Raw genomic sequence first — 14,912 nt, 5'->3', positions numbered from 1 at the left:
CAAACAAAATATAGCAGAATTTTAAAATTGTTAGTACTAGATCAAATAAACTAAAAACAAAATTTAAACCATTTTTTTTTTGTTCCCTAAAATGTCTGGACAGCTTTTAATGCATTATTGTGAGCTCTGCTTCCCACTGATTTATGTTACCGATATTCTAGATGTGCACCTTTCATTTTGTTACAAAGTCTGTAAAGTTCAACAGGAATTTGATGTTATCTGCACCAGCTGAACGATTCATTTCATGCAGTTGTATCTTTGATTCAAGTGTGAACATTGTTGCAGTTTGAAAGCTGAGCTGCTCGGTTTGGAAAACCAAAAGTTGAAATAGAAATCTGGGATTAAATCCCGCATACAGACGTAATTTGATTCTCATTCCTCTGTGTTTTCACATCATATCAAAGGTTTGTGCACAGTGTATCATCATCATCACCTTTAATTACAGTTTCGTAGTACAAATTCAAAAAAATAAAAAGGAAAAACAAGAACCAACAAGGAAAAACGACAAGTGTCTATTTAGCTGCATAAATCATTTTTGCACAGCAGAAACCTTGCATTTTATTTTATTATATACAGTATTTTAGATAAAATAAAGTAAAAACCTCTTACGCCAGAAATATTACAGAAATTGCTGATTTTTTTTTTTTTTTTCAAACTGGGATTCATTAATGCTATTAAAAATAGACACAATTTTAAAAGAGGAAAATTCAAACAAGTGCGACTGCAATATAACATTAGATGTTATTTGTGTGAAATATCTGAACATACATCATGTCAGTGTTTACTTAGAGGCAAAATCTATTGTATCAAAAAGCTGAGTATACTGTAAATGTTCTGCTTTGATTTACAGAAAAACCTTATTTATAGTAGAACCATAACACACCAGTGTGTTTGAAACTTTTTATTCAAATTTCTCCCCACGTAAGGACTGCTACCTCCACTACACGGGTCATTAGGTAGCCTGTATTAATAATCAGTAACACTTGGACAAGGCACTGTATCTATACTATTCTCCTTTGGTTCAGTAAAAACTGTGCTAGCAGGTTTCTGTGTGCACTCAAAATATCCCCATGACGTACGATCTGCAGGGAAGCTTTCTGCTGAGGAACTAATTATAATCCACTATTCCTGTGCAGCGATTGTCTGTTACTTTAAAAACATAAATCAGTTTTAGCCTATTGAGGCTTTCTTAGAGCTAAGCCAGAGTACATATCAGTTAATACATTTTAGATGTAGAAAAATAAAAACTAAGCTTGGAATGAAGTTTGCATTTGCTCTTCATCTTATGTGTGAAATGTACTGAAACCAAAGCAGCAAACGCATTTACTGAATGACGGAGCCGCTATAATTGTGGAAGTGGAGAATTATTTGGTTTAATGTCCGGCTGAGCTCAACAGGTACTCTGGCAGGTGGTTGCATTCATCTCTCTCTTCCCTTTTGAATCCTTTTTGAACAGCTGTGTGCCAGCCCGGCTGTAAGCATGGAGACTGTGTGGGGCCCAATAAGTGCAAATGTCATCCTGGCTTCACTGGGAAGACCTGTAACCAAGGTGAGCTCCAACGCTGTAATGGTTGATGATGTTACTAAGCTGATGTGTGTGACTGATTATTTGTTTCAAAGTTGATCATGTTTCAACAGTAATAGGCAACCTGTCCACAGGGCCATCACTACTAATCTCTCAATGTATCATTAGCATTAGCTTCCAGGCCTAATCTACAATCATCTCTCACATTAGTATTAGACATTTACGAGTGGATGTGCATCAGTGACAGTAGGTTGAAAAAGCCTGAGCACAAATCCAATCATTGTGGAAGATGAATCATCGTTGTTGTCGAGTGTGACTTTGGCTTCAATGTGGTGCTCAGAATTTCCTGTTTATTTTTGTTTTGTTTTTTTAAACAAGTCAATGCGTGAAAAATCAAGCTACCCTGTGTCTTCAGGGCATAGATGTTGTTTTCCATGCCACACAAGAGACCTGGGTTTGATTCCTTGTTGTGGCAGGAAGAGAATTTGCTTTAGATAAGTAGTTCATGGAGAAAGTCGTAATGATCTCTTTGATAAAGGATTAGCTGATTATATGCTTAACAGCTTCAAAAATTAAAGAGATTAATTTATGACTTCTTTTAGGATCTTAAATCCAAACTTTAATTGGAAAAATCAATGAGTTGTATTTTACTCTCCACTGGTGCTGTGTTCGTAGGAAGTATTTATTGCTATAGGTGGAAAGTTAAGTAGCTTTTTCATAGATGGCCGAATGAGGTTGTGCTTGAAGATGAGAGGTCAGTGACATTTAAGTTTGTTGTGAAATGCGTAGAGTGATAACTATTGTGTTTTCATATATTTAAATGAAAACATTGGGGGAAAAGCAACGCACTAGCATGAAGTTATGCCCGGAGAAACACTTTGAGACACTCACGTTTACATGGGAGCTTTAATTCCTCTTTAATTCAGAATAAAAGTTGAATCCTCTTTAAACAGACCTTGTAAACACTTAATTCCTAATACAAATTAAATTCTGAATTAAACACACATCCACGCGCGTGCGAACACACATAGAGTTCACCCAAAGCCAGCAAAAAGTGGCGCTTTGCCGGTCGACGCACACACAGCTCCGGACGGACACTGTGCCTCACTGCACACAGCAGCGCTGTGCAGTGAGTACTGCGGCCTGGAGGTGGGGGTGGGTTCTCCACTGTGATTGACTCTGGCGCACACCGGAGCGGAGCTGTGGAGTGATTGGCTCTGGGTGCACACGTGGCTCTGCGCCGCTCGCGTTGGACAATTTTATTAAATAATTGATCAACCCTATCATTGCAGTCCAAACAAATTTGACATTGCACACCATTGAACCAAGCGGCAGCCATGTTGACGCTCTCAGGTCAGTCTGATCTGGATCCACAGAGATATTTGAGGAACAGACAGACACACACACAGACAGTGACTCCTTGCTTTAATAGAGATATTATAAGAAGGAAAACATAAAAAGACTCAAATGTATGATGGCATGCATATTTTTTACAGGCAAATCAAGGGAAGAAGAACTCCTACACAGAGCAATGGTTTCACGATTGCATTTCATTATGGCTAGATCTCAACACTACTTTATTAAAGCTGCCACTGGCATTGAAGTGGGTTCCCCATAAACCAACTGTAGTGAGAGGCTTTAATCATGAGGAAGGAGGCGGAGAGAAGAAGCTGAATCAGCTCAAAGGGAAATGAGTAAAAATGATCCCAGGAGTGCATCTTCTCTTGTGAAGATAACATCTCAATTACTGACCTGAGATTACACGGCCACTCTGAGTACAACCAACGCTGTTAAAGCCTGTGCCTCTCTCACACTACCTCTTCATTTCTTTCATGCATGTTCGGTCGGTGCCTCGAGTTCCTGTGCTTCGACAGCTTGAACACGCACGGTGAAGTTTTCCAGTTAGCTATATGTTGACGCACATCCAATGGATACAAAATACTTGTGGAATTCACGCCCTAAGACAGGAATAGGATAGTGTGTAATTAAAAACAAGAGAGCAAGGGGTTTGGGGGGTGCTGCTGAAATCCTTCTCGGAATGTTCCAAATGACTCATCCTGCGTTTAGCAGCTATAGGTGGCTCCTGTCTGCCCGCCCAGACAGCTCAACTTCGTCTTCTTCTCCTACAACAATAGAGATATGTAAACAGAATCCTCATCCTAGATTCTGTTGCACATGGAGTCTCTGTCACCCGTTCAGACAGATGTATCTAACAAATGTGGTTTCAAGTTCTTTGGATGAAACTGTCAAATGTCCGTCAAATCCCGGGTTTGTCCAATGAGCTCCAGCTGTTTCACAGAGCTTATCATTCTGTGTCACACTGAGCCATGCACAGACTTGACCTTTCAGCATAGGCCTGTGGAGAAAAAACGATGGATTCAACTTTGAATCACTGCATGCTCAAAGGATATGAGATTCTTTCATTGAAATTCATTCTTCATTAAAGATTGATTGGAGGTTTGAAATTGTACCTGTGGGCAGTAATTTGAAGGTATTCCCCCACCGCTGTGCACTGCTGCGTGTCCTATGAGGTAACAACTGGAGCAGATGGATAAGTTGCTCCCAGCGGCCGCCCTGACCTCAGTGCTATAAAAGGTCAAAGAGCCCAGGTAATAGCTTTGAAATCAGTTTTCAGTCAGTAAATGGGTTTTGTGGACAACGGTGTCCCTCAGGATTCTGCTTTATTACAGCATTTATTGCCAGTCATGAAAGTGGTTAAGAGACAAAGAACATCAAGTTCTGCTTTTATTTTAAACTGTAGGTTTTTTTTTTTTTTGTTTTCCAAATGTAGTCTCTGTGTTTAAAGGTTTCCTACAGAACAATTACCGTCTTTAAAGACCATATACAAGCCATTAATTTAATTTTACAAACTGTTTTTGAATACAACTGCTAGGCACAAGCTTGTGCATACATAGAGAGATAATGTGCATGCCCGAGGATGCTGACAAAGTAAAGCACATTCCTCTGCCTGAGGTTTGAGGTGAGGACAGATGCCTCATCCTGGAGGCGCTCTGTTTACTACAAGTGTTAACCACCTTAGAAACCGTGTCTGAGGGGAGCAAAAACAAACCACAGAGGACACATTATAGCGAACGGACACAGTATTGATCTCCTCTAGAATTAGAGCTGTATTTTCCTGTCTTTAACGTGCGCTAGGTGATGCAGTGACAGATTTACTTAAGACTACACAGTTATTTATCCTGCATGCTCCTCTCCTGCTAGAAGTTGTTACTTTATGGTTCTACGACAAAGGAAATCTTCAAGTCTTAATGGAGCATGATTTGAATGAATCAGCGCTTTTATGGAGCGCACAGCTGTCAAGAATAGCAGGTGCTGCATTAACGATCTCCATCATTTTGACAAAGATCTCCAACCTTCTCACTGATGAGAATTGTTTTGTCGTGCAGCATGAGGTGAGGATGGATGATCATCCTATCATGGCACAAATAAACCTATTATAGGGACAATTATTTTTAATAGTTTGGCAGCAGACGCCCCCTGCTGATGTAATCATTTTAATAGGATAATTGCTCAGTGCAGATGGATTTAATTATCAGTAGATAGAAAGTGTTTAAATTAAAGCTGGGAGGTGGGCGGCGAGGGATTGTGTTGCAGACATTAAAAGGATTACAGCTGCACTGCATCTACCTGCTTTTTTTTTTTTTTTTTTTAAACTATGGTTATGTATTAAATGTAAATATTAACGCATTAAAATACAATAATCTAAAGTCGGGACATATCTGCACATTACTAAATGCTAATATCTGTATAATTACATCTGTGATTTCTCCCAATAATCTCAACCTGAATGATTTCAGTCCATTTGTAAACAGACCTTTCAGGTCACAGATCCCTCTGTCACTGTTTACCATGCACCGTCTGTGTGAGCTGTTAACAATTAAACGCTTTTAATGAAGAATATCATGTCTATAATTAAATTCTCATCCTGTTACCAACACATTTCCCCATAGTTTTATCAAGGTTTTCCAAACAAAATCAACCAAAAATTACAGTATGTGAGGTAATATCAGTTATTGTAATGATAGGAATAATAAGTTATGGATGGATTTACTTTTAGCATTCCTCTTAGCTTAGCAGTGTCCTCTGTGCTTCCCGTTAGTCTTCATAAGTTTATAGTCATACGTTATGCATGAAAATCCTAATACTATTAGCATGAAATTAAAAAAAGATTGAACAACCAATTTATATGTATCAGAAACAATACTGTTGCTTTTAGCTTTATTGAAGATGGTGTAGAGAGAAGGATTTTTGAGCATGCGTCCCCAGAGAACCTCATGAGAGTGCATAGCGGCACGCAACTGTAAATACAAGAAGAAGGGTTGGTGTTTGGAAATAATATTCTTTGACTTTGCCCAAGTGTTTATTGATTCCAGAAATACACCAGGTGTGCAATATTGGGCCCATACTGATTTTTAATCATTTTAAAAGGTAAATTAGAATATAGAAGAGTGTTGAACTTTTTTCTTCGTCAGCTACAAGCACATTAATCACATCCAGTCAGAATATTTTTTGATAAAAATGTTGTTTTTGTTCCCCACTTTCTTCCATTTCAGCGTCCAGTTTTAGTTTTTGTTGGCAGATTAGTCCTTTATCGTGGGTCTGTGTTCCAAGCAATGTTGGCCAGGCCCGCTTGCATAAATTCTCAGTTTAAATGAGCAGATCCCTCAGTGAGGATGAGTTTAAATGATTTAAAGTGTGCAAAACACTTGGAGGTAGAAATGTTCTTCTCCTGTCACTTGACAATAGGTGTTGTTAGCACACTTGTTAGGGTTTTTGACTGATGGATGGTTAAACGATGAGGGGAGGGGTTCAAATTCCTGAGGCTGAAGTGTTTGTCACCAAGCAGTGACTCTAGTTCACCTTTTCAATTGTCAGACAAAAATTCTGATGAAATTCAGTGAGTAGAGGCGATACGACAGACAAATAACAGGAGTTCATGAAGTTGGAGAAGAAGAGATGGACGAATGTTCTTTTTCCCTCATCCTTTAATGTGTTTTACTCTTGTTACTTAGCACATGTCAGATTCCCACAAGTGTAATCCTCTTTGCTGCATAATGTTCTACTTTACGTTTCAGGAATGTGGTGTAGTCAAAGATGTGCTAATCCATTGGTCCATGCTTTTCATCCACACTTCATCTCTTTCTCTCCCCCCTTTCTATCTCTCTTTCTCTCTCTCTCTCTTCCCTATCTTTGCCCCGTATTCATTCTACAACCTTTCTGTCAATCAAACTCTCAACACCCCTTCTCCCCCTTCCCATCCAACCCTCTCTCTTTTGTCTAAAGAAGAAGCTCTGGATCATTTAGTCTATCCACAGTGGGCCAGCCACCTTCCTAGCTTTATTCCTGTGGATCATCAGACGACTGGAGTAGTGATGGAGGGTGAGACTTCCCAGCAACAGTTTCTGCTCTTCCCTTTGGCAACTTGCATGTTGCTGCACAATTTGTCTTGAAGAAAAAAAACCGCCATTCTTTCCTTTTTCACTCGGAGCCGAGGCACCGCCCACAAGAGGCTTTTTGGATGAAATTCCAGCATGGATGCTGAGCATGTCACAATTCTCTTTTTACAACCCTACACTGGTTTGCTTCACCAAGAAACTATTGTGATCCTTATCCTTGTTTCCTTTCCTCTTTTGTCTTAGTTTTTTTTTAATAATCTGAAATAAGGATTTCCTTTCAAATCCATCATTGACAAGGGCGCTGCAATACGAGGCCACATGTTTCAACCAGTGTTATCTTCTTAGAGACTAGAATAACCTCACGAAGGAGCATCCCACTAATCTCTTTGTCAATGATGGAGGTGTGTCGGGAATGTAGCAGAGCATACCTCAGTGGAGCTGACTCAATAAATCATTTCATTTCACATCACCTCACATGTATCGTAGCAGTTCGTTTAACTTACAGTGAACATACCAGAGGGGATTTTCACCCTTGCTTTCAAATAGGCTGCTACAATCTTGGGGCCATGTCGGACTGTCAGCTGGTGGTCACCTCTGTCTGTAATCTCTTCATTTTTCCAATTCTATGTGTCCTTCCCCTTCTGCCTGTCTTCACTTTGTTTTCTTCACAAACATAAGCCTGCTACGTATGGCTTCTGCTGACGCTAACAGAGCTTCTGCACCTCAGATATAAAGTCTATTCAATAATCCCTCAGAAATGTTTTTTTTTTTTTATCATGTTTCAGTTCAAGCAGAGACCTGCTTTCACTGCTGACATACAGTTATATAGTGGTCTAAAATCACAGTAACATGCATTCATATTAATTAATGTGAAAATAAAAGAAACAATATTTTCTAGCTGGATAATGAGGAGTTACAATGTTTTTGAATATCAGTGCATGTGTAAGTGTTTTCTATCAGTCAACCATTGCCCTACATGGAGAAAAACACACTGTGTGGGAGGAAACATAAAGGTAAAGGGGTTAAGGAGGACGAACATGATGCTACTATTTTGTAGAGGGGTGAAATCTGCTGTATCCATAGGAATGCAGATGAAAACTTATTCATGTTATGCTTTTTCATTATACATAAGTAATCTATATTCATCTCTTTTTATGTTATTAGAATGAAGCAAATTCTATATAGTGTTTATCCGACCTCTTCTTGGGGATGCAGAGTATGAGTATGTGGTACGTACGGCTATGTAGAGGTCGTGTGTAAGCCTGTGACGGTTGAAAGGGTTAGACGAGCAGGCAATATGTTTCTTGTCACATCCATTGCTCACTCTGTCACCAAGGCATTAGTAGATCAGAAGATTCCAGGAATAGAGGATGGTATCTGTGGACATTCAAACACGACATCTGCTCATCCATTTATCCAAATTAAACTCCAGCATTGTTTCATTGCAGAAGGCATGCGGCTCGCAAAGAGAGGCCATTAAGCTTCACTCGGCACCAGCTAAAGATTGCAAGTGGGGTTGGCCCCGTATCTACCGTACACTGAAATGTGGCATCTAAGTTTTGTTCAGCTGTATGTGTGTGTGTGATGGGTTGACAGGTTGAGCTTGTTTCAGTTATTTAGCATCTTCAAGTTTTGCGGTTTATAATCTAAACACAATCTTTTGTAATGGTTTATTACATTTCATTTCATTTTGGTGTTTACTTTATATTACACATTAAATGCATCTATCAGTTTAGAGTACTAGTAGGAAATATGTATTGCTATAGAAAAGTTGGAGGCTAAATAGCTTTTTCATGGATGGCCAAATGAGGTTGTGTTTGAAGGTGGGACATCAGGGACATTTTGGTTTGTTGTGAAATGTGTTGAGTGATAACTATAGTGTTGATGGAGTTGAACCCCATTCCACTAATGTGAAAGTACCACTACCGGTGCCTTTTGCTTTTTTAGCCATTGGGAAAAAGCAAAAACAGTAATGCAACATGATATTTGAAAAAGTTTTGAAGGCTAAATCTGGTTAGATTTCTGTTTTGAGGATAATTAAAAGAGTATGCATGGTTGAATATTGTAATAAGTATGTCATTTTTAAAAGCCTTTGTGCAGTCACTGACACCATGACTCCCTGTCAACATTGAGCTGTTCTGCAAAGCTGCAATTTTATGAAATCATTTATGAATGGTATCATTGCAGTCCAAACAAATCTGACATTGCACACCCTTGAACCAAGCTGCAACCATGTTGAAAGTCTCGGGTCAATCTGAGCCTGATTCACAGAGATATTTGAGGAACAGACAAACAGATTCCTTGCTTTTGTAGATAGGCTAGTGCAGTGCCCGTAGGATGTATGTATTGCTGAAAAAAGTGGAAGGTTTATTATTTAGCACTGTAATATAGGCTAGTATACATCTACAGCTTGCTGAGAGAAAGAGAGGGGTAGGTGTGTGTGAGGTTCCTTGCTTTATAGATAGAATAGATAGATAGATGAATGGAATGTGACCCTGAAGTGACCTGCATGTGTAAAAGAGGTCCTAAGGTAATGGTAGTAATGACCATGCAGGCATGCTTTGTGTTTACAGAAGTAAATATGGAGGCATCTTGTCTCTGCAACTATTTATTAATTCTAAGATTCTCTCCTTTCACTTTCCACTTTCTCCTCCGCCATGGTTGGTTTGTGCCCCCACCCCTCCTCGTGGGACGCAGATTTGTGACATTGCATTTCAATGATGTAAAGGTCGGATAAATGTAACCGGGCCATTCAGACAGCAGTCACATTGCATGATATCTGATACATATTGGATTTAGGAGCACATATGAAAGTGGCCTGGTTGGGATTTAAAAAAATCGGATTTGTGCTGTTCAAACTGTCAACTGTAACATATTGAATACAGATCACATCTGGGCAAAATAAGTTTTATTTGGGTTGCATTTGCCTGCTGTATGAATGTAGCCTAAGAATACCTATAACATCTATTTAAAATTGCAGCTGTGACTGATATGATGATGATAATACACTATTAGTTATAGAACAGGGGTGCCCAAGCCCAGTTCTAGAGACCCCCTATCCTACATGTCTTAGATGCTTCCCTGGTCTTCCACACCTGATTGTAAAGGCTCGCTCTTTATCAGGCTTTCTGTAGAGCTGCATGATGACAGTTGTTAGATTCGAGTGTGATAAATAAGGCAGGGAGACATTTTTAACAGGCTAATGTAGGGGCTCACCAGGACCAGATTAGAATGCCCTAGTTCTAGACTTCTGTACATTTCCAGCCCAATCAGTCTACTTCTACTCAAAACAAAAACACTTGTTTAAAAAGCAGTAATAAAGGCCCTATGTTACAAATCTAGATAATTATATCCTGGATTAATCTTTAACGGACTTCAACTAATCAAACGTTCCCTGTCAGAGAGGAGCTGTTTCACGACAGTCACGCTAATTTAAGCCAAGTGTTTTCAGCCTCGATGCATGCGTGTTCACGTAAAAGGGGTGGAGATTGCAGCCTCTGACCAATCACTACAATGGAGAAAACTGGCGAGCATCTTCACAGGAGGAACAGCTTATCATATTGAATAAATATAATGAATTTAAATCCATGATGACAGCGACGAGCAACAGCGTTAGTGCAGCGCACCAGGAGGCGGGAGCTTTCCCTCAGCTCTGATCCACTTCATAACTTGGTCCCGACTGGTCAGGTGTTGCTTAAGTTTAAAATTATGAATAATTAAAATCCATAATTCAGACCAAAAACAACACTGTTACAGAAAAGGCAGGAATGAAACAATCCAGGCAGGAAGCTGCTGACACTATAATGCGTAAAAGCCTGAGATTATTTATCATATTTATTCATTGGATCATGGGATATCCCATTCAATGGATTCATATAAATAATGTGCCTCTTTTACACATTCAAAGAGTCTGCGATCTGCATTCACAGTCAGCTGATCAAGCCTCTCCCAAAACTGTTCACTCGTGCTTCAAAACTAGAATCCTTGCCCATGTAAATAGATATTGCCACCAAAAATGCAAAGATCCTTCACAATTGCTTTGGCTCATTTCTTAAGACAGACTGGGACGTTCTCAACACTCTGTGCTTTTGCCAAAATTACCAGCACAACAACATGATTCACCAGCAGAAGTTCATATCTCTCCCAACAGTTCACTAATTTGTCAAAACGAAATGCTAGAATAGCCTTCCAAGGTTTGAGATTGCACATTGCACTCATACTGCCAAATAACTTGTAATTTTTATTCACCCACATTTCAATAAGTGACTTCCATACATCAGAGTGAAAAGAACATGTCTCTACAGCACAACCTTCTGTAATATAAGCACATAAACAAAAAACAAAGAAATAAACACTTCTTCACTGGTCCCTGTCCTCACCCACCCTTTCATGGCTGTCTTCCTCTTCTTTGAGCAGTTGTCTTTGTTTATTTGCTTGGCCAGGTGCCTCCATGTTCAGAAAATGTGCTGGTCATGGTCCAGCTTTATATAGACATGTTTGGCAGCATTCATAATCATGGACAGCACATGTCGGGTAACAAAAAACACTGTTTGATTGTTTATCTAAGATATGTGAAACTCCTCCTTCATTAGTCAAGTTCACTTGACTGTCAATTTATCCAATGTTCCAAATGTTTTACGTTATGATATTTATGTTTTGACAGTTTTTTTGACTAATTTGACATTTGAACTGGCCATTATGCATGTGATGATTTATTTGATGAAATGATGCTGACATGTTTTGAACAGAACAACCATTACTGAGAAGTCAACGTCAGTTTAGATCAACAAGATCCATTCACTTGGAAGTTGTGCTAAATGCAGGCTTTCTGTACATCGTCATTTGCAAAGATGTACTGAGACATGTACTAAGACATTTGCAATTAGATCAAATGAAGGATAACTTAAATTATGTTGTGAACAATTGCCAAGTGGTTGGGAGGTTTGTCCGTGTGATTTTGAGAGTCATTTCGGTTTAAAGAAACGAGCCAAACCAATGGAGAAAAAGTGTAAATCATACATTCACATAGGGCTGGGCGATATATCGAATATACTCGATATATCGCAGCTTGTAGTCTGTGCGGTGTTGAAAATGACCATACCGTTAAACTCGCGGACTTTTTTTTTTAAAATATCTTAGTGGCATTATGCACAAAAGGTGCACTTAAATTTAGTGTTGTTTTGAAATGTCATCTTAATGACAACATGCACAAAAGGGCACTATTTGTTTTAAAATATTGTAGTGGCATTATGTACAAAAAGTGCACTTTAATTTTGTGTTTTGAAATGCCATGTGAGTTGCATCCTGCACTAATGTCTTGTTTTGAAATGTCTCTGTGACAATTTTGCACAGAACGTGCACTTTCTGTTGACAATTTTATGTTTGAGCCACTCACTGTTTAATAAACACAGTTATGTCAACTTTGACTTAGTTGTGATATCCCCTTTTTTGCATGAAAGTTTAAAATTGGCATATATTAATGCAGTATGATCAAGAATGTTTTAATGTAGACATATAGAATCATCATACTGGTGTGATTTTGTGCATCAAAGTGTTAATTCAAGGGTAATGCAAAATATCGAGATATATATCGTGTATCGTGACATGGCCTAAAAATATCGCGGTATTTATAAAAGGCCATATCGCCCAGCCCTACATTCACATCTAATTTGTCTTTTACAAAACTCTCCAAACTCTGACACATTTTTTTTACTGGTATTACTGTTACTACTATTAAATTGAAGAAGCAAATGAACACTGTTTAGCTCAGCCGCTATTAAGATAAATCGATAATAATTTTTTTAATTTAACATGTGTATTTATGCTGGTTAATAGGTGGGGTTTTTGTCTAGTTTAACATCTATATTGAGATTCTGTAGAGTTTCTAAAGAATGTTTTAGTGCTGAAAGGGTAAAATAAAAAGTTCACTGTTGTGAGGCAGGACCTTAATGACCACCAGTTAGTAATCCCAGCAATTGGAATCTGGAACTGAGGCCACTAAAGTGCGACAGGAACCTTCATAATGATATTAGTTACACTCGTGTTGGCCCAGTCAAGTTGTCTGCGCTGCGAAAGCTATAATGACTTGTATTTGCATAAGCCTCTGACAGGTGTTGAGCACAGGGCCTATTCTTCTCTCCCAGGAGTCCTCGCTAGCACCAATCGCATGCTTTTCTAATAAGATTTTTGCAGGCTGTTGTGGGTGCAATTTCTCCATTTTTATGTCAGCATAAAAATACAGAAAATTATACAAATCTGTCAGAAAGCGCTTTAAAGGAGCCGAGGCCCAATGTAGACGTGGTGAGTCAGCCAGTTTAACAGCATCTTTTATCTTATGCAGGAAGACAGAAGACAATTGACTCCTGGTAAAGCATCTCAGATGAGAATTGTGGGCCTGTCAGAACATGGCAGCTTTTCACCTCCTTCAAGACACCCCCCCACTCTGTGGAACACACACACACACACACGTGGACACACATCTAACCTGCTTGTAAATGGTGAGGGGCGAGGTGGCTCACCTCTTCACCTTTGCCCTGGGACTAATTTCAGTGCCTCTCTCAGTCTGTCCTCAGTGTCCACTTACATCTCCTGTCTCTGTCTGCAGACCTGAATGAGTGCGGGCTGAAGCCGAGGCCCTGCAAACACAGGTGCATGAACACGTACGGGAGTTACAAGTGTTACTGCCAGAATGGCTACATGCTGATGCCTGACGGGACCTGTGGAAGTGAGTCGTTTCACGCAAACACGCACACACTTGCTCTCACTCGCAAGCTTCTCCCCCCTTTAATCATTCAAAATCATCTTGTCTTTGCTTGACAGATTGTATGAGCTACTATGAAGCATCATGTAATCTGAGTTCATACACAAACATTTTCCATCCACTCGCAGTGCTACTATCTGGGCTGGGAGCAGCCATGATAGACAGTTTTGAAGCATCACGTTGATTCACTTCATTACAGAACACTTCGTAGTCTGAGAAGCTCCTGTAAAAGCTTTACAAGAGATGAAATGAAAAATGGGTGAGAAACACGATCTATAGACCCCTAAGTGGAGATGCCATTTTATTGTCTGCCCTGAGGTTGCTCACAGAATGTGAGTTGATGCCTGTACATGTCTCCCACCCAATAACCCTGGCACTTCCATTCCAAGATGTTGATTCTCACTGCTTTGTTGTTTTTATTTTTTTCACATCAGTGGTAAAATATTTTTCTTCTTTTTTTGTGTAGTGATAGTTTAATAGCGTTAAACCTTAAGATCATCTTTTCTCTCCTGCAACAGCTTTAATCAATAGATCACTGTTGCATTTAATCAGTCTGGTCTACACTAGTTCACGAACAGTACTCCAGGGAGCCCCGGTAGTGGCAGTACCATTGTGAGTCTTAGTTTTAATTTCCTTTTCAGCGTTCAAAGCTGAAAATATGTCCGCTTCATTGCAATTATATTTTTGAAGGGTCTTGATCTGCCCGGCATGCCCCGACAACAGTGAAGCAGCACACCACCGCTTTGATTTGATAGAGATGGATTATCAGTCCTTAGGTGTGAGAGAGAGGATTAAAGTGGGTGAGATTGCTTGAGCAAAGATGTGCACACCCAGCAACTGCACACCAGATGAATCTAATAAAAGCAGAGTCTGTTGTGTGCACCCCTGGTTTCAAGCTGGCTATCATCAGAAAATTCAGTTGACCTGCTCTTACAAATTGGCTGGAGGACAAGAAGTGTGGCAGTGGATGTAAGGAAAAAGTGTAAGACCAGTCTAAGCTGTCACGCCCCTTCAACCCTTTTTATTCCCTCCTGTGGCAGCAGCATGTGTTTATATGTTCTGTGTTTCTTTGGTTTCCCTTAGACGCTCGCACTTGTGGCATGGCCAACTGCCAGTACGGCTGCGAGGTGCTGAAAGGAGAGGTCCGATGTCAGTGTCCGTCACCGGGACTGCAGCTGGCTCCTGATGGAAGGACCTGTGTGGGTATGTC

At 39.7% G+C, this 14,912-nt stretch overlaps 1 protein-coding gene across 4 annotated transcripts in view; it reads left to right on the top strand.

The window, feature by feature from the left end:
• npnta (nephronectin a) overlaps positions 1-14,912 on the top strand; it is a 62,985-nt gene that overhangs the window by 24,250 nt on the left and 23,823 nt on the right. For 2 of the 4 annotated variants that reach the window (XM_028456892.1, XM_028456882.1), the window contains 4 exons: positions 1,457-1,549; positions 6,830-6,925; positions 13,547-13,666; positions 14,786-14,905. In XM_028456892.1, the coding sequence (XP_028312693.1) occupies positions 1,457-1,549; positions 6,830-6,925; positions 13,547-13,666; positions 14,786-14,905 (429 nt within the window). The remainder of the gene's footprint in view (positions 1-1,456; positions 1,550-6,829; positions 6,926-13,546; positions 13,667-14,785; positions 14,906-14,912) is intronic. The other 2 variants (XM_028456907.1, XM_028456899.1) reach the window with 1 other exon arrangement.

Source organism: Gouania willdenowi, chromosome 1 (assembly GCF_900634775.1).
Source record: "Gouania willdenowi chromosome 1, fGouWil2.1, whole genome shotgun sequence".
NCBI classification, from domain to species: Eukaryota; Metazoa; Chordata; class Actinopteri; order Blenniiformes; family Gobiesocidae; genus Gouania; species Gouania willdenowi.
This window is presented reverse-complemented; position numbering and strand designations above follow the sequence as displayed.